Source organism: Echinops telfairi, unplaced genomic scaffold, assembly GCF_000313985.2.
Source record: "Echinops telfairi isolate 266 unplaced genomic scaffold, ASM31398v2 ScPeMD7_1;HRSCAF=3_0, whole genome shotgun sequence".
In the NCBI taxonomy this organism is placed as follows: domain Eukaryota; kingdom Metazoa; phylum Chordata; class Mammalia; order Afrosoricida; family Tenrecidae; genus Echinops; species Echinops telfairi.
In genome coordinates, this window is record NW_022103896.1 from 82,144,901 (window position 1) to 82,172,267 (window position 27,367).

The following is a 27,367-nucleotide window of genomic DNA, read 5'->3' on the forward strand; positions in this document are numbered from 1 at the left end:
GATGTGATTTGAATATCCTCTGTGACTGTTGCAGTTAAAACTATAGAGGCAGAATATTCGAGGGACACATATCCTGACAGTAGGTGAACGCCTAACAACTAACTGTCCCTCGATATGACTCTGGAGCAGTGAAGATCTGCTATCAGTCACAATCCCCAAGTGACTTTCTTTAACTTTATCATTTTTGTATCTATAAAGGTGTTTTATTTTTTATCTGTAAAGGTGTCATTGTACTTTTATTAGCATTAACATTTTATTGTCTCGGTCTAAGTCCTTCAAAACTACGGAACACTCGGAGTGAACTGGAAGCTAACTGCAAGAATAGGAGCTATTTTATTAAGAGTTATTGACGGGATTAGAATGTTAAGTCATTTAAACCAAGACCAAACCAATTACCACGGAGGGGATGATGGCCCATAGCAACCTGAAGGTCGTCAGAGTAGAACTCCTGCAAAAGAGCTTCAAGGCCATGACTTTTAAGAAGCAGATACCAGCTTGCCTTCTGAGCTCGCTTTGGATGCACTCCAACCAACACCTTTCAGGTAGAAGCGGAGCGCCTGCTGAATGGGCCACCTAGGCACTCCCCATGCGGCAGAGAAGGTGAATATGCATATCATCATACATTTTGGGTGGATTGGAATGACTTTTGATGGCATTTTCTTCAGGCGAAAAGGTTAACTTGTTCATAACAGCATTTACAGGGCCAGTGAAATGGGTGAAATCTAGCCACACAGAATTTTTGATTCCTATGTGCCTCGTGGCAGTCCTGGTGGTCCACTGAGTTACATGTTAGGCTGCTCCCCTCAAATTGACCCCTTGCACCCCACCGGAGACAGATGAGCCAGTCTGTTTTTGTAAAGATGTACAGCCTTGGAAACCTATGGAGCAGGTTCATTCTATTCTGCAGGGTTGCTATAAGTCAAAACCAACCCAGTAATGAGTTTTGTTGTGATTTGGACGTGTACTAATATGGTTTATTTCATATGGATTAATTTCAATTTAATGTTTGCTATTGGTTACCCCAACTTCTCATGTGGGCTCCACACACAGGTCTCTGGTAGCTGAGAATTACGGTAAGGCCCTGGGGAGACTGGTGCATAATTGATGAGAAGCCCCATTGTACAAAAATATGACACAAATTCAATTCAGGAATGCCATGTGAGTTTTGTACCTGTGAACCTGGTCAGGACACTGTCCACTTTTGGGAGAATCAAGCTGATTTTTATCTTGGGACATGGTCAATTTTTCAGCTGCAGCAATTGGACAACCAGAAAGGCTGTTTAAAAAAAAGTGGGAGGATTTGAGTTAAAATAATAATGGAGTTTGCCTTGGCATGTGTCTTACAGCAAACTTGGCACATGCTAAATGTCAGGTCATTTCAATAGTTCAAATCCCAAAGGTTTTTGCAAGCTATAAAGTCAAGTCTCTCCCCTAACCCCATCTCAAAGGTAAAGGGTAACAAACTGATTTTAGAGAGTAAAGTATTATGTAATGGAGAAACGACTTATTATCCAGACACTTCTTAATATGTGAAGTCGAATGTACTCACGTAAATGAGCCGCTGACTATAGAAGTCAGTAGAGTAACTCCTTGACTCATCTAAAGACTTCAGTAAAATTTTAGGGAATGAATTTTATATTTTAAACTGAATGCATAAATACATGCTTATAATTCATGTGCTCTATGAATCATGTAAAATGTACACAAGAAATAAACATATTTACCAAAATATTCATGCACAATACACATCTATAGAAAAAATACATATATCTTTTTTATGTCGGTGGCAACATCAAAGAAATATCTAGCCAAAGGCTGACTTAGAGTCCAGACCTTTGCATATTGAAGCTCTTTTAGTACTTGTTGGATATGAGCCAAAATAACCCTTAAGCAATTCTTTTCAGTAGCAAGGCAGCTATGATAAATCCCCAGAGCACAAGAGAACATTTTTTTCCAAATATATAATTTCCATAACTTCCAAATATAAAAATTTTGTGGTGGGCTAATTTAGTTAGCTATTACTATAAACATTTCTAGGGAAAAAATAATTTGGGTAAGTTCTCAGTCTGCACACAATGAGAATTGTTATATTTGAAAGTGATGCAAAGTGATGAACTTGTCAGTTCATTATTTTGTTGGTAGAAATTTTCTCGTTTTATTTCTCATTTGATTTGAATGTAAAGGCGTGAGCCTGCCCTTGGAGTCACCTGCGGTGGGTGTTGCGGTTGCTGTTCACGTGGCCTCGTCCCGTGCAGCCTGGGGTGGGACACTTGAGCACATTTTCATGCATGGCAAGAACTGAGTACAAAACAGGACAGAAAACAGAAGGATAATTCAGCATAAACGTCTCATGTACTAGCAAAGTTACTCTTCACTTTTGTACTAGTACTATTTATGCAATACACATGCTGCGCCCAGGTCCAGAGGAAGGCGCATGAGCACTTAACAACCCCCAAAGCTAAAGTCAGCAAATGCGTTCCAATTTCAATTTCTCCTCTCCCCAAGCCCCACATCGAATGGTATTTGCTTGCTGGAGAAAGCTTTGGTGTCCACCACACCCCATCACCAGTCTGAGGAGCCGCCAGCCCTGGTGCACTGGTTGGCTTAATGGAGGTCGCGATTCTCAAAATCTTCCTTTGGAAGAGGAGGCTGCTGAGACGTTCTCACCATTGTAATCTGCATAATTCACCGTGTATTACCTAGTAAGTTTGAAACAGGAACACATGGATTTGTGGAGACTTCAGAGGAGCTGGTCTGTGCCTTTCTTCTCTGGTTTCCTAAGACTGCTCCTTTTCAGGCTCACTGATACAGGCTTTGCTGACATGCCATCACAGAATGCATGCACCCCCTGTTGACGGTGGCCTGGGGAGATGCCTGATTGCCTGTGTTTAGATGATGCACCCTTGTATTTGGATAATACACGAAAGGAAGCTAGGCCTCTGGATCAAAGGGGATGTGCAGGTGCATAGCTGGACTGATCAGCGAAGTCCACAGGAATGAAGTGTTATCAGCCTGTGTGACCCAAGGACTGTACATAATAAAATCTAAATTCAGGGAAGGGAACAGTATTAGAGTTTAACGTTTGAACACTTAATTTTGCAGAAGGCTCTAGATGACAGTGAACGTCCAAAATCCATTTGCAGGGACTCCACATGGATTAACCCTCTGGTGAATTCCCTGGGACTGTGGACTGGAGGTGGGGGTGGGGTGGCCTTGTTATCACACAGAGGGCTTTATAGGGCAGGTTACTGCAGAGGTAGGTAGGATAAAAATGTGACACCTTCTCATTTGATCTCCCTTTTGATCCAATGTATCTTTGTTCCAGATTTAATCATTTCTGCTCCCTTTTCCTTGAGGTTTTTCCCTGTTTTAGTCTGTCATTGTTAGTATTCTTTGTATGGATTTCTGTATATGAAATCCAGGACAGGCAAGTCTATAGAGGTAGTAACTGTATTAATAATTTCCTGGGGCCCAGCTCTGAGTACGGTTTAACCCAATGACAGGAAGTTTGGATTTGGCGGGGGCGGGCATGATGGAGGAGGCTAATGGGAAAATGAGCTGACCTCAAGGACTACAAGGAAGAAATGCCCTAAAATTAATTTGGTGATGAGTACACAACACTTTTTAATATCTTTGAACGATTGAAATATATGATCAGGGGCTCAAGTGGGAAGAGAATGCTTTGAAAAGGATCATGGCAGCAAATGTACTTGACACACTGGATGAAGGTATGGATTGGGAGAAGAGATGTAAGAGCCCCCAATAAAAGTATTTAATAATAAAACAATACTAATCAGTAAAAAATGATCATTCTAATACAAATTTAAAAATATATATGATATTTGAATTATATGTAAAAAATCTGGTAAGTAAATAAGCAATTAAAAAACCAAACAATGCCAGAAGAGATGATTTACATTTCTATTCCAAATTAAAAGGGCAAAGTCATGGTGGTCTGCATGCAAACAAGCCTCCCTTTGTGGGACTAGAAAGTACTCACTCTCCAGGGGGACCCGCACTTTGTGGGGGCAGCCTGAGAGACTTCGATGGTGTGGATAGAGCCCGGTCACGTGCCCAGTGCCATCACATCCCGGGATGGGGCACTTTGTCTCCCTCTTGTCAGGCCTCGGCGAGTCTGCGGAAAGATGAATTTGGTTCTTTTCTCTCCCATCCCATTCAATTGCATGACCTTGTAGACCTGACCCCTCACTCGGTTCCATACTAGAAATGCAAGCCTTCTTCCCACATTGCCATGAAGAAAGCCCTCAACTAAGACCTGTGGAAACATTAAAAAACATTTTCCATTTCCTTGGTTTCCTAAGCAAAGGCCCACCCAGGGCAAGGAAGTGCTAAAATGTAGACATGGCTTTAAAAGTTGTCCTACCTCATTTTGTAGTTAGAATTTCATTATGTCAAAACGGGAGGACCTGGGGGATCAAAGGACAACGAACACGGTGGGGGGGGGGGATGTGAAGGAGAAGGAAAAAAAGCTATTCAAGCCAAAGCCATCTCCTACTAAAAGACTCTGGAATAAGCCCGAGTCAAAGTCACAAAACAGGAGGCAGATCCTTCCTTTCCGACAAGGCCCATCTGGCCCGTGCCTGCATGTGCCTGGCAGTCTCAGTCAGGGACCCCGGAATGCCGTGGCTCTTCAAGCCCAGTGTTTCCAACTTGCAGAGCAATGTGCACACCATTCAGGGCCTGAAGGCCCCCAATGCTGACTCCTGACATCCAGTAGCCTCTCTTTGCATCTGCTAGCCCAGGATTCCCAAACTCCAGGTTCCCAAAGTGAAGTGCTGTAGGGTGTTTTTACTGGGACTTGGAGCAAGAGCCTGGGGGACTCTGGAACTATCTAGAAGGCATCAGCATGAATGAATACAGCCTAGCACTTGGGATACCTTCAGCTCTGTGGGTTTTTGGGGCTACTGTAGGACAAGACCTAAGAGAGGTGGTCTGAGGACATGCTGCCATGCATGGCTGAGTGGTAGAGAACGGTGTGAATAGGTCAGCACTTCAGAGACACTGATGAGACCATGCCTGACATAAAGGAAGCTTTAGTAGCAGATACCTTGATAATCATGGTTGGGAGGGTCGGTCAGTGAATTTCTGAAAAGGACGGCGATGGCCACATTTGTCTGTACCTTTCCTGTGTGGCCCAGTACTGTAAATACTTAGGGAAACCTGTTCCCCACTCTCTACCTGAGAGCCAAGTCAGCTGCTGAATTTAGGGGCAGGGATACCAGTAGTAATCAGCCCACTTGAGGCTGAGAGTGAAAATAGGTCATGTGCTTGATCCTGCCACAAAGCAGCAGTTAGAGGGGGCATGCGGGTCAGGGCCTTCATCTGGTACACAGGTCCATGTGCCTCTCTTTGCAGCATTTGGCCGGCGAAGGGAAAAATGTGAGAGACTCCAATTAGCACATTGGAATGTGCCCCCATGACACCCTGGATTCTAAATGAGGGGGGCCTATGTGATACATGTGTAATACAATTATGGGGGGCATCGTTTGAGTAGAGTGGTAAAGGATCAAAATTCCACCCCGGTGTAACAGACTACCAGCCCAGAGGAACCACTGAGAGAAAATGAGGGACGGGGAGGGGGGTGACACAAGTAACAGTCATTTATTGTTGAGGGAGACAAATTTTAAATGTGAAGATGCCCTGATTATACCATCTGTATTTCATAAGAGATCAAGAGGCATATTAGAAGTCTTGGTACGCCCTGTATGGATATATATTTTATGTATTCCAAACGTGTGGCCAAATATCAAGTTGATTTGTATATGTACTATGTGTAGATGACTAGTCCAAACCTTGAAACCTGGCTAACACAAAATCAGAAGAGGTGACACCGTAGGAGAGTGTACCGGGGAAAATGAGAAGAGCAACAATATGTATTTTGATGTCCTGCCTCTCTTGGATCCTGTCCACCAGAGACCACATTTCTAAACACCATTGAAATGTTTGGCGTGGAGCATTTCCCTCTTGCCACGCTATTTGTCTGCAGGAAGCCAGAGAGGGGGTTGGAGATAAGGCCTGGCTGGCACCTGACCAGGTGTGGCCCACTGACAGTCCATCATGCACCTTTGTCTCCAAGTCTCTTCTCTGCTGGGTGAGACAAAGATGCTGATGAAGTGCTTTATAGGGCAGAACCTGTTTGCATGATAAGAAGACAGAATCTAAGCTCTGGGTACCTCTTGGGCCTGGCTCCTCTTCTTATTTTTTTCTCCTTAGAACAATGCTGCATAATGATCATGCCCTTATACCTGGGACCTAACATCATGGTTTCTCTGGGACAGTTCCTGTTCACACCTGTTACATTCAGGTAATTATTCAGATCAGTCCACTCACTCTCAAAGTATCCTAGGCTGAACAACATTATACGATGGCTTTACTTGTATTGTGGGTAAGTCTCACTACGTGTTTAAGAGTGACAGTCACTATATTTATGTGACAGCTGCACAGCTCATTGGAAGGCTTTGGTTAAAACTGTTTTTGTTTCATTCAAGTGCTCTCTCCTTACTACGGGGGCTGCTGGGCTGGGACAAATTGGAAGCGTGGGTTCCTTTTTGCAGAACACAGTTATATATTGTGATGCATATTGGCTAGTAAGCGATGGAGACACATCAAGGAAGAGCTTGTGGCCGTGCCACAGACGCTACACCTGGACAGGAGTATGAACTTGGTTTTTGTGGTCATCTCTAGCATCCCTAACTTATTTAGCCATCTACCACATTAATTTTTTTAAGTCACATAGTGCTGCCTGGCAAGTAAAAACTCTGCACTACAATCCATCATCCTGGATAAGGTGTTTAAGAATCTGCTTCAGTGCCCCACAGGGAGTGGTATCACCCACTTCGGGAAACATTTCTATGCTTTGGTTTTCCTGCTCCCCAGGGACCACTTTGTAGGCCTCTGTTTAACACTAGTCCATTGCATCCTGCTTGTGTAAACTTTTAACACAATAATACAGCCTTTGTTCCTGATAGGACTGCACTCTAGGCAATAGGATACACTGCTGATTCAGCCAGTTCAATTAATAATTCGGCAAGTGTCCTGTATAACCCAATATTTACAAACACTGATCCTGTAGTTTTAGTTTTTTAAAGCAAAAAGAATCTCTAAACATGACCCAAGGATCATCAAATATTTTAAGCTATGCACAAATAATTAAGGTTTCTTCAAGTACTGTACTTTATGAACTATAAAATGCCACCAAATGTAAGATGAATTTGGTGTGCTATTAAGAAAGAAATGACTGTATACCACTAATATCAGATATATTACATGAGATAACAGTATATCTTAGAATTAATAAAATATGACATATTAGAAACAATTTATTTATTTGACTTTATGGCTCATATTAGCACACATACCACACATACACACACACAAGCACACATTATTAACATGCAATCTCTACAGATCCCTTGAACGCTGTCCGCATGGCATTCATACTTTACTCCTTCCTAGCTGACATTAAGAAATTCCCACTGGTGCAGTAGTTAAATGCTCAACTGCTAACCCAAAGGTTTGGACCCACCAGCTGCTATATAAGAAAACATGTGGCAGTCTCTTCATATAAAGAGGTCAGCCACGAAAACCCTACTGGGGCAGAAATACTCTGTCACATAGGATTAGTGTAAGTCAGAATTCACTCTACTGCAATGAGGTTTTCAAGGGGAAATCGTATTATTTTATTATTTTTCATTTCCTCAGCTCTGAGCTGCAAGAAATTATTTAGAGAGATATCAGGTGAGTGCTAAAATTGGCTTAAAATGACAAAATATACAATTAATTCATGTAGAAATCTCAGCAACTAAGAAATCGTAAGACATAGTAACATGTTCTTGTAAGCCTTTTAAATGCGTGGCCTTGGTTTCCTCGTATAGGACCTTCCCCTCATCCCGGGATCCTCAGACTGGAGGGTATCGCCCCGGTTTCACCTGGAGGACCTGCTAACAAAATGCAGATTCATCGTCCATACTCCAAGGGTCTTGAACAAAAAGTCTGATATCATCCTGGGAGGACATAGCCATTTTCTAGGCATCGAGGAGTCTCCTACGTGGTGATAATGGTGCACACGCTGGAATGCTGAAGGTTATATAATCAAATCCACCCAGAAGTCCCTGGGAAGAAAGCCAATCTACTTGCAAATAATCGGCCATTGGTGTAGTTCTATTCTCTCACACTTGGGGACACCATGAGTCAGGGTCAATTCCATGGCAAGTGGTGGTGGTGGTGGTGGTGGTGGTGGTGGTGGTGGTCTGGGACTGAATGACCACCATTTGAGAATCTCTGCATAACTATTAGAATCATCATGAAGCCCACCTGGTAGAAGGCTCAGGGAGAGAGAGACTGAGGATTACCTTTCCGACAGCAGGGGCTACAATAGTTCTCAAGCCTGAGGAACAGCTAGCTCTAAGGTCTCCTCAAAGCCTATTGGCTCTTTGTTTTCAAGAGTGGCCCATTTGTGGTTGAACTAGAGAAATGAGGAAAGTTGTCAAATCATTAATGTCCAATTTTATTCTAAAAGAATTAGAACATCATGCCTGGATTGAAAGTGGTGTGACATTATTTTAGAGCAACAATGCCTTCAGTGCTTCTCAGCATGAGAGAGGTAACGTAAAATGTGGAGTTTCTGGAATAGATTTGGCTAGTAAAGTGACTTACAATCCAGTGAGTACTGACATACTTCCAAGAGTTTCTGATAAAGTACTTTGGAAAGTACTATCTATTAAAAGTCAGTGGCGGGTGGAAACATTGACATCGTGGGTTGTTAAACCAAAGGCGAAAAGGTCAGTCCCACTGAGAGGCAACTCAGAGCAAATTCTGGTTATACTCTTCTCAAAAAACATCCACTGAGGGTGAGGGAGACGTCGGACAGTGTAATACACGACACAATAATAATAATTTATCAATTATCTAGGGTTTGTGATGGGTGTGTGGGGAGGGGGAGGGGGAAATGAGGAGCTGATACCAAGGACTCACGCAGAGAGCAAATGTTTTGAGAATGATGATGGCAACCAATGTGCGAATGTGCTGACACAATGGATGGATGGATGGATTGTGATAAGAGTTGTACAAGCCCCAATAAGAGTATTTTTTACAGAAAGCTTCCACTGCACACCTCATGGAAGAGAGCTCCATTCTGAAACACGAGTGACCACCAGTGTTGCACCCATGGCGAAACGTGGTGGTATACATGTTTTAAAACTGCAGTCAAATAAAGGAAGAGAGGCCGTGCTTGTGAAAACACTGGGGGGAAATAGCTGATCTCCTTTTAACCGAAGAAAAACCAAGGAAAAAAGGAAAAAAAAGAGAGAGAGAAGTATTTTATAGCATAAATTAATTTAAAAATTGTATTAAAGTTATCTGCACATAAAAATCCAGCTAATTTCAAAACTTAAAGCAATTCTATCCCTACAATAATGTAAAAAAAAAAAGTGCCTTACGTTTGCTGTTAAAGATTTGTCTTCCACCCAGGTCAAGAGCTTTGGTTTGCCTCCTTTCCCCGGCCAGGTGCTCCAGGAAAAAACGATCCAGGTCTTTGTAGGTGCTGTGACACGAGCGCCCTCTCTCTGCTTGCAGTGCAATTGCTTGCTCCAGCAAACTTAAATTCCCCCTGGCTTTCTCCAGGTCCTCAATCTCTTTGGTCGTGGCGCACAGGCATTCCCGGTCATCTTCGTGCTCTGGGAAAGGAGGCTGGCCTTGGCCTTCCAAGGACTCCACATGAGTCTTCTGGGGGTCTTTGCTTACTGCTTCGGGGTCACACACGTTTTTACACGGGAGACACTGTTCAACTTCAGTTTTTATTTCTGGAACGTCTGCGGGGTCTTTTTGATCATCCGCTGAAATATACTTGGCCACTCTGTGCGGTGTGGTTTCTCCGGAAAAATTAGAGGCGCACTCCCAACTATTCTGTGTGCTTTCTGAGTTACTTTCACTCTCATCGGAGAAAGAGAACCGGAGTTGGGAATCCTTGTTTCTGTCTTTACCATCGTCAGAAGGAAACAGAAGACAATCCTCCGCTTCATCACCCTCTGTTTTCAAAGACTGGATACCACTGTCATTTAAGGTTTCACTCGCAGTCTGTACAGACGCTCCGCTTTCTAATTTCCCCAAGTGCATGAAAGATTTGACCACAAGTTCTCGATAACTAGGGCATCTATCTTCTTTTATATTGGAGTTTTTGTGTGCAACTGAATAAAACGGGTTGTCCATAGGTTTTGCCATGGTTTCTTCTACAGAAAAAGAATAGACAATATTTAAAACAGAAGAGCAAACAATATTGAAAGCAAATGGCACGAGAATACACACACGTGTAAACAGACGTCTATCATGTAGAATTCAAGGGGCCTTCCGAGCGTTTGTGAGAAAATGGAATGACAAGATAATGGGATATTTCCTGAGAACTTTGGGAAACTCTTTCACATGTGTGATACAATGTTTATCCATTTTCTAAACATGGTGGAATAAAGCATATATCTTCTTAGAGCAAAGCAAACCTTTATTGTTGTCTGCACTATCGAGTAGATGTTCCCATCATAATGGCCCCCTTCGACATCATAGGATTACCCTATCGGCTCTCCCAGGTTGGAATCTTTGAGGAAGCAGATTGCCAGGGTTACTAGGCAGACTGGCCAGTGGCGTTTGAAGCACCAGCCTTGCCTTTAGCAGCTGAACATCTAACTGTAGAGCCACCAAGACATCTCAGCGAACTAAAGCTTCTGAGAGTTGCCCCTCAAGACATGCACGGGTACTTTTGCCTTGGCAGATTCCCCTCTGGCCATGTGAGTTGCCTTGCTACCAGACAGAGTGCACTGGAAAGTAGACTAATGCAGACGTGGTGAGGTTGACATTTAATACCTTATCATTTGTTCTCCCTTTTGAATTTGTGCTGGTTTTGTTGTGTTTTGCTGCTTTATTTTCTATTGAGTTTTTTTCTGTATTTTACTTTGCTATTTAATGTTAAGGTTGGGGGCTGGTATGTTTTTCTTTACATAAAATCCAGGATAAGTCTATCTACTTATCTATAGATACAGTAACCAGGTGAATAGTTTCTTAGGGTTATGGCAAGGTAGGTTGGGGAGAAATGGTGAGCTAACATTAATAAGCACAAGAATGAAGAAAATGTTTTAAAATTGGGGTGATAATTGCATAATTCTTTTTAATATGTTCAAACCATTGAATTGTGTTTTATGTGAATTATATGACAATAAAACTGCTAACCTGTTTTAAAAGGAAGTGAACTATTAGAGTTTTCAACAAAGTAAGAGCTAATGATTTTTTGAGAACTGATCTAAAACAAGACTGTTAAATGTGAACAAACCTTAGCCAATCAAAAAGAAATAAATATATATATGATACCATATTTTATCAAGAAAATACTGTTCAGATTTTTCTGCAGCCATGACAATGTTTTAGGAGCATCTCCCCTCTGATCCATAGTTACTCAAATATATTTATAGATTTCATGGATTATTAATTAAACTACCAAACACAACAGTGTGTTGATAACAAAAAGGATTCTGAAGCTTTCAAATGTGTTGGTCACTTGCATCGTTGTCACCCTAAAATTCCATGTCCAGGAAACCATAAACCAATGGGAAAAGCGCTGTTCTTGTTAGGTGCTGTCTAATTGGCCTGTCTCGTAACAACCCTAAGACTAATCGAATGAACCTTTCCTTGGACCTGATCCATCCTCATAGTCATTCCTGGGTGATTCAGCTGCAGCTTCTCTGTGTCCGTCCATCAAGCTGAAGGTCTTCCTCTTTCGCTCTGACCTACTTTACCAAGGATGATGTCCTTCTCCAGGACTTGTCCCTGGTGACATGTCCAACATATGCAAGACCCCAATTCCGGCCATCTTTCCTCCTAAGAAACATTCTCACTGCATCTCTTCTCAGACAGATGTGCTCATTCTCCCTGTAGTCCGTGGTGGGTTGAAGGTGCTCTGCTAATCCCAGAACTCAGAGTCCTCTATTCCCTGCCATCTTCCTCATTCCTTATCTTCGTTCTCATGCATGAGACCCTGTTGAAAACACCGTAGTTTGTGTCAGACACAGCTCACAGTCTTTAAAATGACATCTTCGTGTATGTGTTTGAACACCTAAAAGAGATACTTTGCAGCAGATTTTCCCAATATATGCTGTCTCTTGATTTCTTGACTGCTGCTCCCATAGACATCGTGAATCCAAGTAAAATGAGATTCTTGAAAGCTTCGATCTTTTCTCGGTTGCCGATACTGCTCTTTAGTGGCCTAGGGGTGAATACATTTGTTTTAACTATGTTGAGATGTACTGAAGGGTGTGGCCTTTGTAGTGTAACAGTAAGTGCTTCCAGCCCTCTATTTTCATTAAGACAGTGTCATCCATGAACGAGTCTTCCAATACTGACATCAAATTCTTCATATAGTCCAGCTTCTCAGATTATTTGCCGGGCATACAGATGGAATAAGTGTGGTGAAGGAAACACCCCTGCCGTACACCTGATTTTAGGCCAGGTAGCATCCCTTGGTCTGTATACGGAGTACACATGAGCACAATTTCGTGGTGTGGTATTCCTGGTCTCAAACTGTTATCCATACAGTGTTATATCCGTAGCATTAAATGGCTTTTCATAATCAATAAACACAAGTAGATGCCTTTATGGTGTGCTCTGCTTCCAGCCAAGACCTGCCTGATATCAGCAATGATGATAACACTCCTTTGATGCCCTCTTCTGAACCAGATGAATTTCAATGTCCCGTGTCAATGTACTGCTACAACCTATTTTGAATGATCTTTAGAAATTCTACTTGTGTGTGATATTAATGATATTAATTTCCACACTTTATTGGATCATGTTTCTCTGCTATGGGCACACACATAGTGATATAGTCTAGTAGTTTAGCCAGGTAACCGTCTACTACAATTCTTGGGATAGACAAGTAAGCACCTTCAGTGCTTTCCAATGAAAACTCCCGGTCACTGAGTTGATCCTAAATCATAGTGGCCCTATTGGATAGCATATACCTGGCCCATAGGTTTCCAATACTGTCACTCATTAAGGGAACTCTGAGTCTCATCTTTCTCCCATGGGGCAGCTGGTGTCTTCGAACTGCTGGTCTATGGTTAGCAGCCCAATGTGCAACCCATTATACTATGCTCCCAGGACCCCTATCTTTAGTGCTGCATCTCAATTGTATTTCATCAATTTATGGAGCATTGTTTGGATGTGTTCCTTCAATACTTTTTTTTTTTTAATCATAGCCCTCTCTTGCTATGGTTGAATATCAATCATATCTGAAGGTCTAGTGACTCTGTACATTCCTTCCATCTTCTTTGGATGCTGTAGTTTCATTCGGCATTTTGTCTATAGAATTCTTCACTATTGCAACTTGAGATGCCCCCCTCCCCCAAGTTATTTCATCTCGTAAAATGCAAGTATATTCTTCCCTTTGGTTTTCCTAACTCCGGGTCTGCACATTTCACTAAAATACATTTTTCTTTTCAAACAGCCCTTTTGAAAATTTCTGTTCAGTTCTTTTATTTTGTTGGTGCATATTTAACTAGTTGAGCTAAGTACCGGGCCAATCAGGGTCATGTACTCCAGGAAATCTCTGTGACAGAGCGTGCCCAAAGTGCCTGGGATCTTAATGTGACCCTTCTCACTCCCAGGCATGCTTCACTACCTGCCCCCATACCAATGTAGATGCCCAGCCAGACATGCAAGGAATGGAGCAGAGAGTCCAGCTCTCTGGTGGCCAGAGACTTTTGCTCAGGCAAGGAGTGAGACAGGGAACATGACAGAGCGCACATCCCAGGCGATGGAATGCCCAAATCACCCACAATTGTCCTTCTGCTATGCACTAGAACAAAAAAAAAAGGAGAAAAAGAATAGAGATGCAGGACCTTTTCTGATCTCCAGATAACAGGATGGGGGCTGGGAAGCAGAAGAGAATAAGAGAATAAGCCTCCGAAGAAACCGATGAAGACCATTCTGTGTTAATCAACATCTTCAGGTAGAAGAACAGTGTAACCATTGGTGGCAAGGGCCCAGGTGGATGGTGTCTCTGTTTAAGACATCGCAGCTCTTTTTGTCTGGTTTTATTTTTTTGGTAAACATTGTCTCCGACAAGGACACTAGAAACCGCATCTCCATCATCTTCCTTTCTGGTAATTATCGCCCTAAATCAACACTGGACTGCCAGGATCAAGTAAATATTGCCATAGTAACTAAAAGCATTTTTGGATGAAGGGAAGAATTTAGTCACAACACTAGCCCCTTTAAATAATGCTGATTATAGGGTTCAGGCTTTTGTTGGGATCTATTCTACATAAACTGAAAATTTTAACAGTTCACTTCCTAGAAGAAAGCCTGGATAAACAAATCCATAATATTTGATGGAATCGTCTATCCTCCCTGAATTCATAGCAGAGCAACACCAGGTTTAAATAATAAATTAAACATAGTCTAAAATGCAAATGAATTTTTTCTCAGTATCACAGTTGGCTATTAAGAGAAAGTGTAAAGGGTTATGATAATTTCAAAGTATTATGAACTACAGAAAACAAATAAAAAGCATTTTCAGTGAATATGCTCAATTCATTGAACTCTTCTCTCACTCCACTTAACTACCCACATGTGTACAATAATGATTTATAGACATTATACCTAATTATGCATATTTGGGCTGTGTGAGAGTGCTAACAAAAGCTCTAGAAAGCAACAATTACCTCTGTTGCTTAGCTACATAGTTTAAAATATTCCTATTAAGTGCAGATCACCAGAGAGGGAGGAGGGACAAACGCACATGTGCACCACAATGCATTGCCCCGCGCTGCTGCCAAGCTGCCAGCGTTTGGGTCACTTCCAGTTTACATAATTGTTTGGTTCAACTGTTTGTTACATGCTAAAAGAAAATATTTATTAATTGTTCTTTGGAAAATGAGGAGCGCTGCCGCCAGAGGGGCCTGTGCACGCCTTGTGTGTGTGGCTGGGGCTTCTTCTCCAGGAGCCTTCCTTCCAAGTGCCTGACCCAACTTGTGGTGCCTGACCCCAGCAGCATTCTCCTGCGTTCTCCTCAGAGAGAAGCTGCATTTGCGTTTGAACCCACAAGCCACTGACAGGGCATCTCTTTCTGCTGGCAGGGTACTGGCTGCAGAAGCTCTATGAGCAGAATTTGATCTCTTTAGGTGACCTGGTGGCCCATCTTTTGCTTTTACTTTCCAGGGAGAATCGGGGGCAATGGGGGAGCTAAGGATAATGAGCATGAGAAAAAATATTCTGAAATTGATTTTAGTGATGATTGTACAAAATGTCTTAATATGATTGAAGGATTAAATTGTATGATATGTGAAGGACATGCAAAAAAAACCATCCCCTTTTTAAAAAAGAGAGGTAGTTTCTGCTGTAGTTTCTTACGTTTTTGAGTCTGAGTTCCTTACCTGAATGCTAAGGAGGACAATATTTCATCACATAGAACTGCATCTCTGTTGGTGACAAAGGGCCCATGTAAACCAGATGGCATGAAAGAGGTATCAGGAAATGGTTTCATCTCCCTTCCTTAGGCAGTATTTTAGAGGCTATCAGCAGAGTCCTCAATGGCATGGGTGTAACTGTTCTCCTAGAGCTGCTTAACCCTGCAGACACCCAGTGGGTTAATATTAAATATCTAGGGTAATCAGCCCATTGGGATAAAAGCTGGGAAGCAACAGGTCCTGTACACTCCTTGTCCTCCTGGTGCTTGTGTTACCCTGAGCATGCATGACGTTAAAGCATGCCCATTTCCTCAATATTTGGATCATTCCACATGTTAGGCATATATACCCCAAGGCTAGCTACCTTGACCCAAGATTCTTTCCAACACTTAAGTCAATTTGACATTTCCTTGAATCAACAAATGACATTTATCAGTTTCAAGGAAATACAAGAAGCCGAAGATGACTTTAATCGACAGTGATCGACAAAACTCCAAGCAATATGATAGAGATAGCGAACCTAGGAAATGGACACCAAAGATTGTTAAATCAGATACAACTTTAGTTTAACGACAGACCCCAAAGCTTCTCTTAAAATCAATTCACTGGAGATAGGATGATATACACTAAATCTCTATGTTCTAGTTACGTTGTGTGTGTGTGTGTGTGTGTGTGTGTGTATACCTTTGTGTGTAATAGATACTCCTTTTCAATTGACAAATTATGTAGTATATTTTGATCTCAGAATAAATCGTGCTCAAAAAATATCCTGTAAATGTAATATAACATGTCTTCACCTAACTTTTCTAATCAACCAGCATTAGCTATTCATTTATTTAGTTTCCTCACAAATTTAAGAACATTTTTTATGTCCTTCAGTTCTAGCTTCATGCACAAAATGGTAGGTGATATTCTGCCTGAGCATGTGGCCACTAGAAACCCATGGGAGTACTTGTGAACTCGGGGAAAGGAATCACATCCTGAAACATTTAAATAAGTAATTACATTGTAGGCTGCCTGTAAGCGTGTTTCATGAATGAATTAGTAAATGAATTAATAAAAATGTAATATTTGAGAAATAATGGACTTATTAACAGATTTCTGAGATTCATTTTCCTATGGTAGGTTCCCAATTTGTGGTCCCTTCTATACCATCTGTTACTATAATGATCTATTGTAATCTATATGGAAAATAGTAAACAATGGCTCCCTGCAAGTATTGGTTCAGGTTGCATTATTATTGGGGCTAAATAGTACTCTATATTTTGATAAAACAAATGAGAAAGATTTAGCAATCGCATTATATAAAACATAATTTTTCAGAGATCTAAATGTTTAACTATGCCCTTTGGCTTTGGAGGAGACCTGGTGGCTCTTGGGTGAAAGACCTTTGCAGATCACTGAAAGATCAGTGGTACGAATCCACCAGCTTCTCTGTAGGCGAGTGCTGAGGCAATCTGCTTTGGTGAAGATTCCCAGTTCTACTCTGTCCTTATAAGACCACAGGGAGTTGGCATGAACTCGGTGGCAGTGGAGTTGATGTTTTGATTTGGGTCGAAAGGGCTCCCGCAGGGGTTCCCCATCCACCCTATTAGGGAGTCAAGGCACTTTTCAGTGTATGTCTTAGCCTTTTTGCTATTGTTGTTTTCCTCAAGAGAAATCATAACCCAAGCCTATGCTTTTGGAAATGGACTGGTGGTAAGGACTGGGTGTTGTTTATCTTGGGACTCTATACTGTGTCTGATAATTTTTTTAATGGGCCTTCTAATAAGTACATACTGATTGAAATTAACAAAATGCAGTTTGGTTCCAAACTGGACTAGACTTCTTGAATCACATATGTCCTGCATGAATTAGGCATGCCTCTCATGACAGGGAGCCGATACAGTGTACAACCCCCTGGTTTGCTACCTGCAACAGAGTGATCATCTGTTGGCAAGAGGAAATGGTCCTCCTCGGCCTCAGTCCTGTCCTCACTCTCTTCTTTGCAGTCCATATTGGGGCTGTAGTGTCGAGGCTTCATGAGCAGCGATTTCCTTTTGTTGACTGGGACACCCAGAGTCTGCTCCTCTCCTCTCCTCTTTCTCCCCACGGAGCCATCATTTGCAGCACTGTCGGGAGGGAGGCAAACGAAAAGAGGGTAAGACAGTGCTCACTACTGTTCGCTGTTAGACTTCTAAGATTATACCGTAGACATCGGTAGGAACAGCAAGCTTTTTAATGGAATTGGAGAACATGGGTCATGTTAGTGGCTGGCGTGAAGAAAAAAACTGTTCATCAGTTGCACTCTGTTGGACTGTTTGTATTTTCTCTTACTATCTATCAGAGGGTTTCTTTTTTTAAAAACTATCATTCTTAATCCCCCCCAAAGCAGAAGGAACTCTTTGGCACCACACCTACTACTGAGGGCTGGATGCAGCCAGGTTTATGCAGGTTTGCTCATCCTCAGAAATGCGAATTTGACAAAGGCACCACAGGAAGAAACAGAGCCCACAAAGGGGTCCATATGGCAAATTCACAAGGGTTTTCAAATAGCTGTTTGCTGTAGAAGCTGTTTATCTGTGACACATTCGTACATCAAATTTGAGATGGCCGCATGCACCAGCTTTCTCTTGAAAGACACGGCAGAGGGGAGAAAACCAGCGATGAGCCTCCAGTCAATCGATCTCCAGTCACCAAAGAAAAGGCAAGAGATGTGACATGGCAGCTTGCCTTCTGATTCTCATCCATCTGGCACAGAGAACAAACAAATGAAAGGAGGAGAAATAAGATCGGATGTCACAAAAATGGACCATGCTCTCTTCTTACTCCTAGTCTTCTGTGGTTTCATTTAGAAATGCTCATGAGGCTGGCCCTTTTCAAAATCTGATATGGGAATCAAATCTGAGACAGTTTCATACCCATGTCCTACTCAGGACGCATGCAGGTCAGACAGTGTGTTGAAGTGAAGACAAACATCCTCTTGGCAGGATCCATGAAAACTAGAGCTTTTAGGCAACAGTGAGTGTATGAGCGATATTTATTAATATCTTTGAAGAAAAGTGAAGAAGTTTTATGTGGAAATGTCTTAGACTTAGAGCAAAGATATTGTTAATTCCATCTCTAAAACATCATTGAACACTGAGTAACATTAAGAAATGAAAGACCTTAATTGTTTCCGTGGAGGTAGCACTTGAGAATCACTTGGTAAGAAATAAACAAATCAATGCATCTTCGATGCGTTGATTCCAGCTTACACACACACACACACACACACACACACACACACACACACACAAGTCTTGACTTTGTCGTTGGTGTCAGGTGTTACTGAGTTGATCCGCTATCACAGTACGTCCCTGTTTTAGAGTAGAACTGCCTATTAAGATGTTCTTGGCTAGAGTCATTAGGAAATCAGAACACTAGGGCTCCTGTGGATCCCCTGGATAGATTAATGCGGTCACCTTTTGGTTAGCCACCAACCACTTAACACTTGCGCCTTCTTGATTTTAGAAGAATTTATTTCAAAGCTTCAGAAGAAAAACCGTTTTTGATTCCTTCCAGAGGGGAAACATATTTTGGAAGGGGAGTTAATTAAAGAGATTCTCAAAATACTAAAAAAAATAGACACAGTAAAAATATCAGTATCCGGGACTTAGAGACAGGTGGGAGGGATGGACATAAAGGTGGAGCACAGGGCCTTTGGGAGACAGTGAAATTATTCTATCTGATGTTGTGAGGGTGGCCACATAGCTTTCAACATTTGTCAAAGCTCATAGAGTGTGACATCCCAGACTTATTTTTGTTATTTTGCCAAGACGTCCATCCTGCCTCATGGCCACCCCACCCCCACCCCCCACCCCCGTGTGAAGAATTGAACCCTTCCACAGGATTTTCAGACATATGACTTTTGGGCAGCAGGTCTTCAGCATGTCTTCTAAGAAGACTTTGAGTGGGTTTGAATCGCCAAGCTTTTAGTTAGTGTCCAAGTGCTTAACTGTTTAAACCACCCTGGGATTCCATACAGCACACAGAGTGAGCCCTACAGATGCTGGCGAATAGTAATGTATCCACACCGGAAGGCGAATTGTAGCAAAGGTACCACATCAGTGCATGCTGCTATTCACCAGGAGAAAAAGAGGGCAAAGGAAAGAGGAGCATATTCAATTTTTCTGTATTATTTAGAAAAATACTTTTGTAAATGTGCAACAGTTTTAATGAAGTCTATTTAAAAATAACCCGATAAGAAAGGACAAGTTCAAGAATGCCTGTACAAGACGGCTTTTCAGAAAGCAAAGACCTGTTCTGCCAGTTTGTCAAAATACGCACCCACATAAGTCACTCAAGGGAAACAGGTCTGGAACATACAGGTTTGGGTGTATTGAGACAGAGCAGCTGTGGTCACAGAGATTGTGCAGGACTAAGCAAGATTAGATTCTAGTAATATAAGGTCATCATGTGTTCAGGGTTGACTTGTCAGCAGCTAATATCAATAAAAAAGTAGAATGAATCTTACTTCTGTTTTCTTTGTAAAAGAGACTAATCTTTGTAGGAGATGGAGTAGGAGAAACATGTCAAATAGAGGGATAACATTGCTAGTTGTTGAAAGAGAATTCAAGATGTTCTCCAGATGAAAATTTCCTAAATGAACTGGATTTCTGCTCAAGGTAGTGGCGAAGCACATATAGGTAAGATTACTGAATTATGACCAATATCACATGCCTTTCCCTTCAGGATACCAGATCAGGAAAACAAACTTGAGTCATATCAGAATGCTTTTGATGTTGCATGAACAATAGCACCTCAATGAACCCGAAATTCCTAACTGGGGGAAACCTACTCGAAGGCCATGCACCAATCTACTATGTGGAGTGGTGGAATACACTGGACACATCTTTATCTGAACCTGATACTGAACCTCAGTGATGTGAAATATGGCATAAAATATAGTCAAGACCCTAAAAGTGGTCTATACCTGGAACAGTGAGAATAAACCTCACAGGATAAAATTTATTGTTAATAAAAATGAAGTCCAAATTTTGATTCCAAACAATAACTCCTCCAAGTATAATATGTCAGATTTTATGGAAAGTGCCAGTATAGACCAAATGTGCAAACTAACCATCAATTTCTTCAAAGTATATGCAGGGACACTACTGTTGGCTCTGTTTCTAACAATGGATTATCTAATATAGTAAAAAAGAACAAACAGCAAAAAAACTTTTGCTCATGAAAAAGACATTAGCAAAAAGTGACAAGGCCCACTGCTACCTGTGAAACTATCTTTGGAAAGCATGGGTGGGGTAAGAATACATATAAAACAACTTCAATAACCTAACTACAAGAAAATGAATAACCCAATCATATATGGACTTGGATAGAAAGTTTCCCAAAGAACTAAAAATCATATCATTGTGTGCCCACCTCCATGATACCATTGCTGAAGACAAATAGGTGTATAACAAAAAAAAAAAAAGGTGAAGAAAGCTGATGGTGCCAAGCTATCAAAAGATATACTGTCTGGGGTCTTAGACAAAGGCTTGAATGTTAACAAGCAGCCATCTAGCTCAGAAGCAACAAAGCCCACATGGAAGAAGTACACCAGCCTGTGTGATCACAAGGTGTTAAAGGTATCAGGTATCAGGCATCACCAGAACAAAAACATCCTACCATAGCAAATGAGGAGGGGAGTGTGGAGGGGAGATCCAAAGCCCATTTGTAGGCCACTGGAGATCCCCTTGCAGAGGGGTTTCTGGGAGGAGATGAGCCAGACAAGGTGTGATGTAGCAACGATGAAAAGTACATTTAGTTCCTAAATACTTCCTCTGCCCCCCACTATCATGATCCCAATTCTACCTTGCAAATCTGGCTAGGCCAGAGGATGTACACTGATAGATAGGAACTGGAAACACAGGGAATCCAGGGCAGATGATCCCTTCAGGACCAGTGGTGTGAGTGGCAATACTGGGAAGGTAAAGGGAGAGTGGGTTGGAAAGGGGGAACCGATTACAAGGATCTACATGTGACCTCTTTCCTGGGGGACAAACAACAGAAAAGTGGATGAAGGAAGACGTCGGACAGGGCAAGATATGACAAAATAAAAATTTACAAATTATCAAGGGCTCATGAGAGAAGGGGAAATGGGGAGGGGAGGGAAAAAAAGAGGACCTGATGCCAGGGGCTTAAGTGGAGAGTAAATGTTTTGAGAATGATGAGGGCAATGAATGTACAAATATGCTTTTCACAATTGATGTATATATAGATTGTGATAAGAGTTGTATGAGCCCCTAATAAAATGATTAAAAAATAAAATAAACTTAAAAAAAAAAGCATAGGGATGAATCACACACACACAATAAAGAAAGTTTCATAAAGAGGGCATTCAAGCCCTCCAAGACAGTCATCGCTCCCTATCCACCTTTAGCAACTGAGGAAGAGGGAGAGTCAGGAATCAAGGGAGGGAATGGCTGCTGTGTGGCTAATTGCATCCATTATCAAGTACCCCTGTTGCCAGGAGATCAGAAACACCTCACCACCATTACATACCACTTTGACTTCAGAATCTATAGAAGAATCTTGATTAAAATGGGGGAAATGCAGAAAATAATTTCAAATTATCATGGATTTCAGACTTTCGGGAGTCACCAAGGCTAAATGAACCCCCCAAATGACTGACACAAGATAATCTATAAACATTCAACCAAAAAATCCACTGCTGTCCTCTTAAAACCATGCAACCATGTAGCTTAATTAGTAAAAAAAACCCTGCCATTAGCATTATGCTCTTTTAAGATATATTTATATGAAATCAAATTGACAACAGCAATTCAAAAGGTTCGATAGGAACCGTAGGAGGCAGTGAGTTCATTTAAGTATAAGGAGGAACACCTCAGTGCAGGAGGATGAGGATGCTTGCACATCTCTAAGGTAATAGGAGACGTCATTGGAGTGTACATTTAAGAACTGTTGAATTACTGGTTCATGCTCTGTTGCGCATATTCTCAACATAAAGAGCTAACTAAAGGCAATTATTATAAAAAAGAAAATGCAAGTTCACTTTAAGATAGATTATAATATTTGATACTAACAGTATATAAACAGAATAACAATATTAACTGTTTACAAATAATTTATGAGTCTTTGGAACATCAAATTCCTTATTATAAAATGAGGATAATGTCGCCATCACAAGCAATGGAGAGAGAAGATGGTGATGAAGAAGTGACTTCTAACTCAGTGTTTTGGGACTCCATCAACGCCAGGTGAGTACTACCACTGCGCAACATCTAAACTCCCTCCTTGACATCCAATGTGAATTTACCCAGGCATGTATGTCGATAAACTCACTCTACTTCTTATATGCAATTTCCTTTCCCACTAGGTTTACATATAACATTTGCTTTGAATCTCATATTCTGTGCATTTCTCCATTACAAACTATCAATGGTCCAAGCAGAATTTGGAACTGAAATAGAAGGCGTTATAATAAATATAACCCTTTGCGTGTGTGTCTGGAAAATGCTCCCTTTCCCAGTTTTCCCTGAGGGTGCACTATTTTGGCTTTACTGTGACACATCACTTTGATGCTGCAATGAGGGAAGGCGATGCTTTACATGTCACTAAAAGAATTGCCCCAAATGGTAACAGAGCTTCTCAAGGTTGCCAGAAACAATCTCCACTGGGCTGCCTTTTCCACTGCAGCGTGCTGAAATGCTAGGGGGAAAAAAATGGTTTCTATTATCTACATTTTTCGAGCAGAAAGAAGAAAGGAGACAAATAGTCTTACCTTGAATTTATTATTCTATTCACTCTATTCACTGCTTTCAGTCTACTGGGTCCTCTGGAGAACTTTGTCAATGTAGCAAACGCCTCTCAGAACCACACTTCATATTTGGACATTGGGTGGTATTAAAATATCTCAAAAAATATATTTTTTTAAATGTAGTCTCACCTGAGAGAAAGATTTTTGTTGCTCATTTGAGAAATGCTTCCTTTTAGAAATTCAAATTCTAATTGGAACTATTGTTCTCTGTGATGACAACATGTGCAGGTTTACCTCATACTGGGCGGCCTCTCTGTAGTGAGCTTTGCAAATACCAAGTTTTTATAAATGAAGGTTTGTGGCAAAGCCAAAAATGAATGTGCAATGCTTAAAAAGAAGGAATGAAATGACCTGCTGGAAAACGGTTGTGTATCCAAATCCAAAAGAATCTACAGCTTGGAATTTAAAGTATGGAAATAAATGCATTAACTCACTATTCAGAAAGTGATCGTACTTCCATAAGCCTGAATTAAACAACTACAATATAAACATCTAGGTTTAAATTTGCTGGAGCAAGCAGTGACTTTATAAGACCGAGGAGAACTACCCTATAGGGGCTCAAAGACATTAGTCTTTCTAAAAGCAGCTGCCACGTCTTTGTTCTGTGGAGCAGATGGGGAATTTGAACTACTCACCTTTTAGTTACCAAACTTTTGTTCTTCTAATCTTTTGTTCTCAACCTCCTTAATGCTGCGACCCATTAATACAGTTCCTCCTGTTGTGGTGACCCCCAACCATAAAATGATTTTCGTTGCTACTTCATAACTGTCATTTTGCTACTGTTATGAATCGGGCGACCCCTGTGAAAGGGTCATTGGACCCCCAAAAGGGGTTGTGACCCACAGGTTGACAACCGCTGTTCTAAGTCAAACATTTAATTAACCATTATGTTATCAGGGTTCCTCTAACAGTCAAGCAGGTTAAGTTACTTAACCAAATATCATATAGATTTTAATGAAAGAGAATATCTGGACCTAAATTGATATTCAACTATACAATTACTATTCAATTCTATCCTTCAAACCAGCTATTTGGGAGACCTTTATATACATCTCAAATTATCAGTAAGGTAAATAATGTAACTTTTTTGGTTATCAGATAATCTTGAACATTTTCTTAAAGTACAATACATTATTTTTTTTGAGATATGATGTAATCGATGGATAAGCTTACTATGTATTAACTAGGAAAGGAAACCCATTTTTCCTGCATCAAGTACAAGACAAACGTGAATGAAGAGGGGAGATTTTATCTCTTCGGTTAAATCTCATTTTGTAGTTTCTATAAGTAATATCCGTATGTTCAAGAGAACTTCAAGAAATTCCACTATCTTTTAATTTGATGTTTCCACCAACTCTTGGAAGCCGTTTCACATATTAATTTCTATTAGAAATTGTATTAATTAATTAATTAGAGTATAGGATTTTGTCTGAATTATTTTGTGTCACCTTCCCACATTTCTAAAACAAATGCAAGCTACACTTAGAATAAACCCGCTGCCACTGTCAGTTCTGACTCACAGCAACTCTATGTAGGGTTTCTGAGGCTGAGAATCTTTATTTTCAGAAGCAGTAATTCTATTTTTTCTTACACAGAACTACTGAGGGGTTTGAACTTCCAACCTTTGGGTAGCTCACCTCACCGTGCTACCAGGGCTCTTTAAATTTAGAACAGTGATTTTTAATTTTAAATTCTTTAACCATAGAATAGTGATTTTTATTTGTTAGTTAATTTAGCACTAATAACTTAAATTCAAGTGGTGTGAGTTCAAGTCTAACTCCTTCATTTAGCTCTATGATATTTGAAAAAGTATCTCAACTTCTCTGTGCTTTAAAGGTACACTAGTACCACCTTCAGAGTATAATATATGCTTTTAAGTATATTTTCAAAACTTACAGGTAAAGCAAAATCCAGCAATTGTTCAAGAAAATTTAGAGTATATATTCTGATTCTCAATAACACATTCAAGAGTATTTTTAAGTGGAACTATAAAGTTATCTGGACAGTTCTATATCCCCAGTTTATGGAGATATTCAGTGAATAAATATGTAGTTGGGGCCAAATTTGTATTCATTTAGCAATGTTCAACATTGGAGAGACATAGCATCAAGTAATTTTGAGAAAATGTCCTTCTTCACAGAGTTATTATTAGAGTAGAAGAAGAGTTTTAAGTCAAGTAAAACAATGATAGAATATTGAAGCTAAACTATGGGGGATGGGAGTAAGTAGAAAAAGGGAATAGGGAATTCATGGGTGGAAAGGGTTGGAGTTTTAAGTAGGTGGTCAAGAAAAGCATCAAGAAGAAAAGTACATCTGAGTAAAGACCTGGAGGAGGTAAGAGAGAAAGGCAGAAATATGGAGCCAAACCATTTTCAGGCAGAGGAAGCAGCAAGTGCAGACGGGCCACGGAGGCAGGTGTGAGCTTGACATGTTTGAGCAACAACAGCGAGGGAAGATTTTAAGGAGTAAGCAATGAATTAGCTAACTGGATCCATCCGAAAAATTATGGACAAAGATTGTACTGAGAGCTACAGACTAGTTTAGGAACTTTTGTGCTTGGAGAAATGTGCCACCGACTGGACATCCCCTAACAGAAGGGTCGCGAGAGGAGACGAGCCAGTCAGGGTGCAGTATAGCACCAATGAAACATACAACGTTCCTCTAGTTCTTAAATGCTTCCTCCCCACCCCACTCCCTCACTATCATGATCCCGATTCTACCTTACAAATCCAGCTATACCAAAGGATGTTCACTGGTACAGATAAGAGCTGGAAACACAGGGAATCCAGGACAGATAAATCCAAGACGACCAATAATGAGAGCAAAGATACCAGGAGGGGAAGGGGAAGGTGGGGTAGAAAAGGGGAACCGATCACAAGGATCTACATATAATCCTTTCCCTGGGGGGTCAGACAATAGGAAAGTGGGTGAAGGGAGATGTCGGACAGTGTAAGACGTGACAAAATAATAATTGATAAATTATCAAGGGTTTGTGAGGGAGGGGGCAGTGGGGAGGGAAGAAAAATATGAGGGACTGATATCAAGGGCTCAAGTAGAAAAAAATGTTTTGAGAATGATGAGGGAAACAAATGTTCAAATGAGCTTGACACAATGAATGTATATATGGATTGTGATAAGAGTTGTACGAGCCCCCAATAAAAATATTTCTAAAAGGAAAAAAAAGAGAAATGCGCCACCCTTAAAATGTAGAGGTGCAATATTGGTGATTGCTATCATTTTTCCATTTAATTCACCAGTTTGAATACCACAAGACTGACCTTGCGGTTCAAATGCCAAAGAGTTAATAATCCCAATTGGAGTTGCAATGACAAAATGTGATATCTTTGCTATAAAGATAAATAAAAACTCATGATTTTTATTTTGAAATCATTGATATGAAGCTATGACAGTAGTTTCCCAAAGTGGCATTTACTTATTTGTATTTTAAATGCATTGCCTTGACTTCTGGGCTGAAAAGAGGTGGCAGGTACAAGGACAGAACAAGAATCTAGATAAGAACTGATGACGGCTTGGGTTCTGGTAGAACTGAGGGCCCTAGAGAGAAGCGGTCACATTGCATGTACTTGCATGAGACAACAAACTTGACTGAGAGGCCAGGTGTGGGATGTGTGAGAACATGAAGATGTAAAAATAATAGCAAGGTTTCGGGCTTAAGCCATAAAACCATGCAAGTATTATCAGCTGAGGTTGGAAAGATGCTCAGAGATAGGGCTTAGAAGGGTTGGAAACCCAGAATGAAATCTGGAAGACGTAAACTTGAAATGTTTGGGAGTTTCTTGGTTGATGTATTCAAAAATCTTGAATTGTCAGGGTTCTTGAATTCTCTGGACCTTAGGAATCATTCCCTTCTCTCTGTTAAAGCATCATATAAAAGACAATGCAAAAGCTTCTATCTTCCAAGAGAACAATTTTATCATTTGCCACCTGAACGGTAGCCATGGTCAACTCACAACATCATCTGATTTTTTAAGGGTAAAGGGGATCCTCAACTTTCCTCTAGTTCCTAAATGCTTCCTCCCCCCCTAGTATCATGATGCCAATTCTACCTTACAAGTCTGCCTAGACCAGAGGGTGTACA

At 40.9% G+C, this 27,367-nt stretch overlaps 1 protein-coding gene across 1 annotated transcript in view; it reads right to left on the minus strand.

Moving 5' to 3' along the window:
* Positions 1–27,367, minus strand: part of ST18 (ST18 C2H2C-type zinc finger transcription factor) — a 132,858-nt gene that overhangs the window by 70,596 nt on the left and 34,895 nt on the right. The window contains exons 5-9 of the mRNA XM_045292036.1: positions 17,379–17,578; positions 9,459–10,247; positions 4,001–4,135; positions 2,208–2,298; positions 1,172–1,276 (exon numbers count right to left, since the gene is read on the minus strand). Coding sequence (XP_045147971.1) covers positions 1,172–1,276; positions 2,208–2,298; positions 4,001–4,135; positions 9,459–10,247; positions 17,379–17,578 — 1,320 coding nt within the window. The remainder of the gene's footprint in view (positions 1–1,171; positions 1,277–2,207; positions 2,299–4,000; positions 4,136–9,458; positions 10,248–17,378; positions 17,579–27,367) is intronic.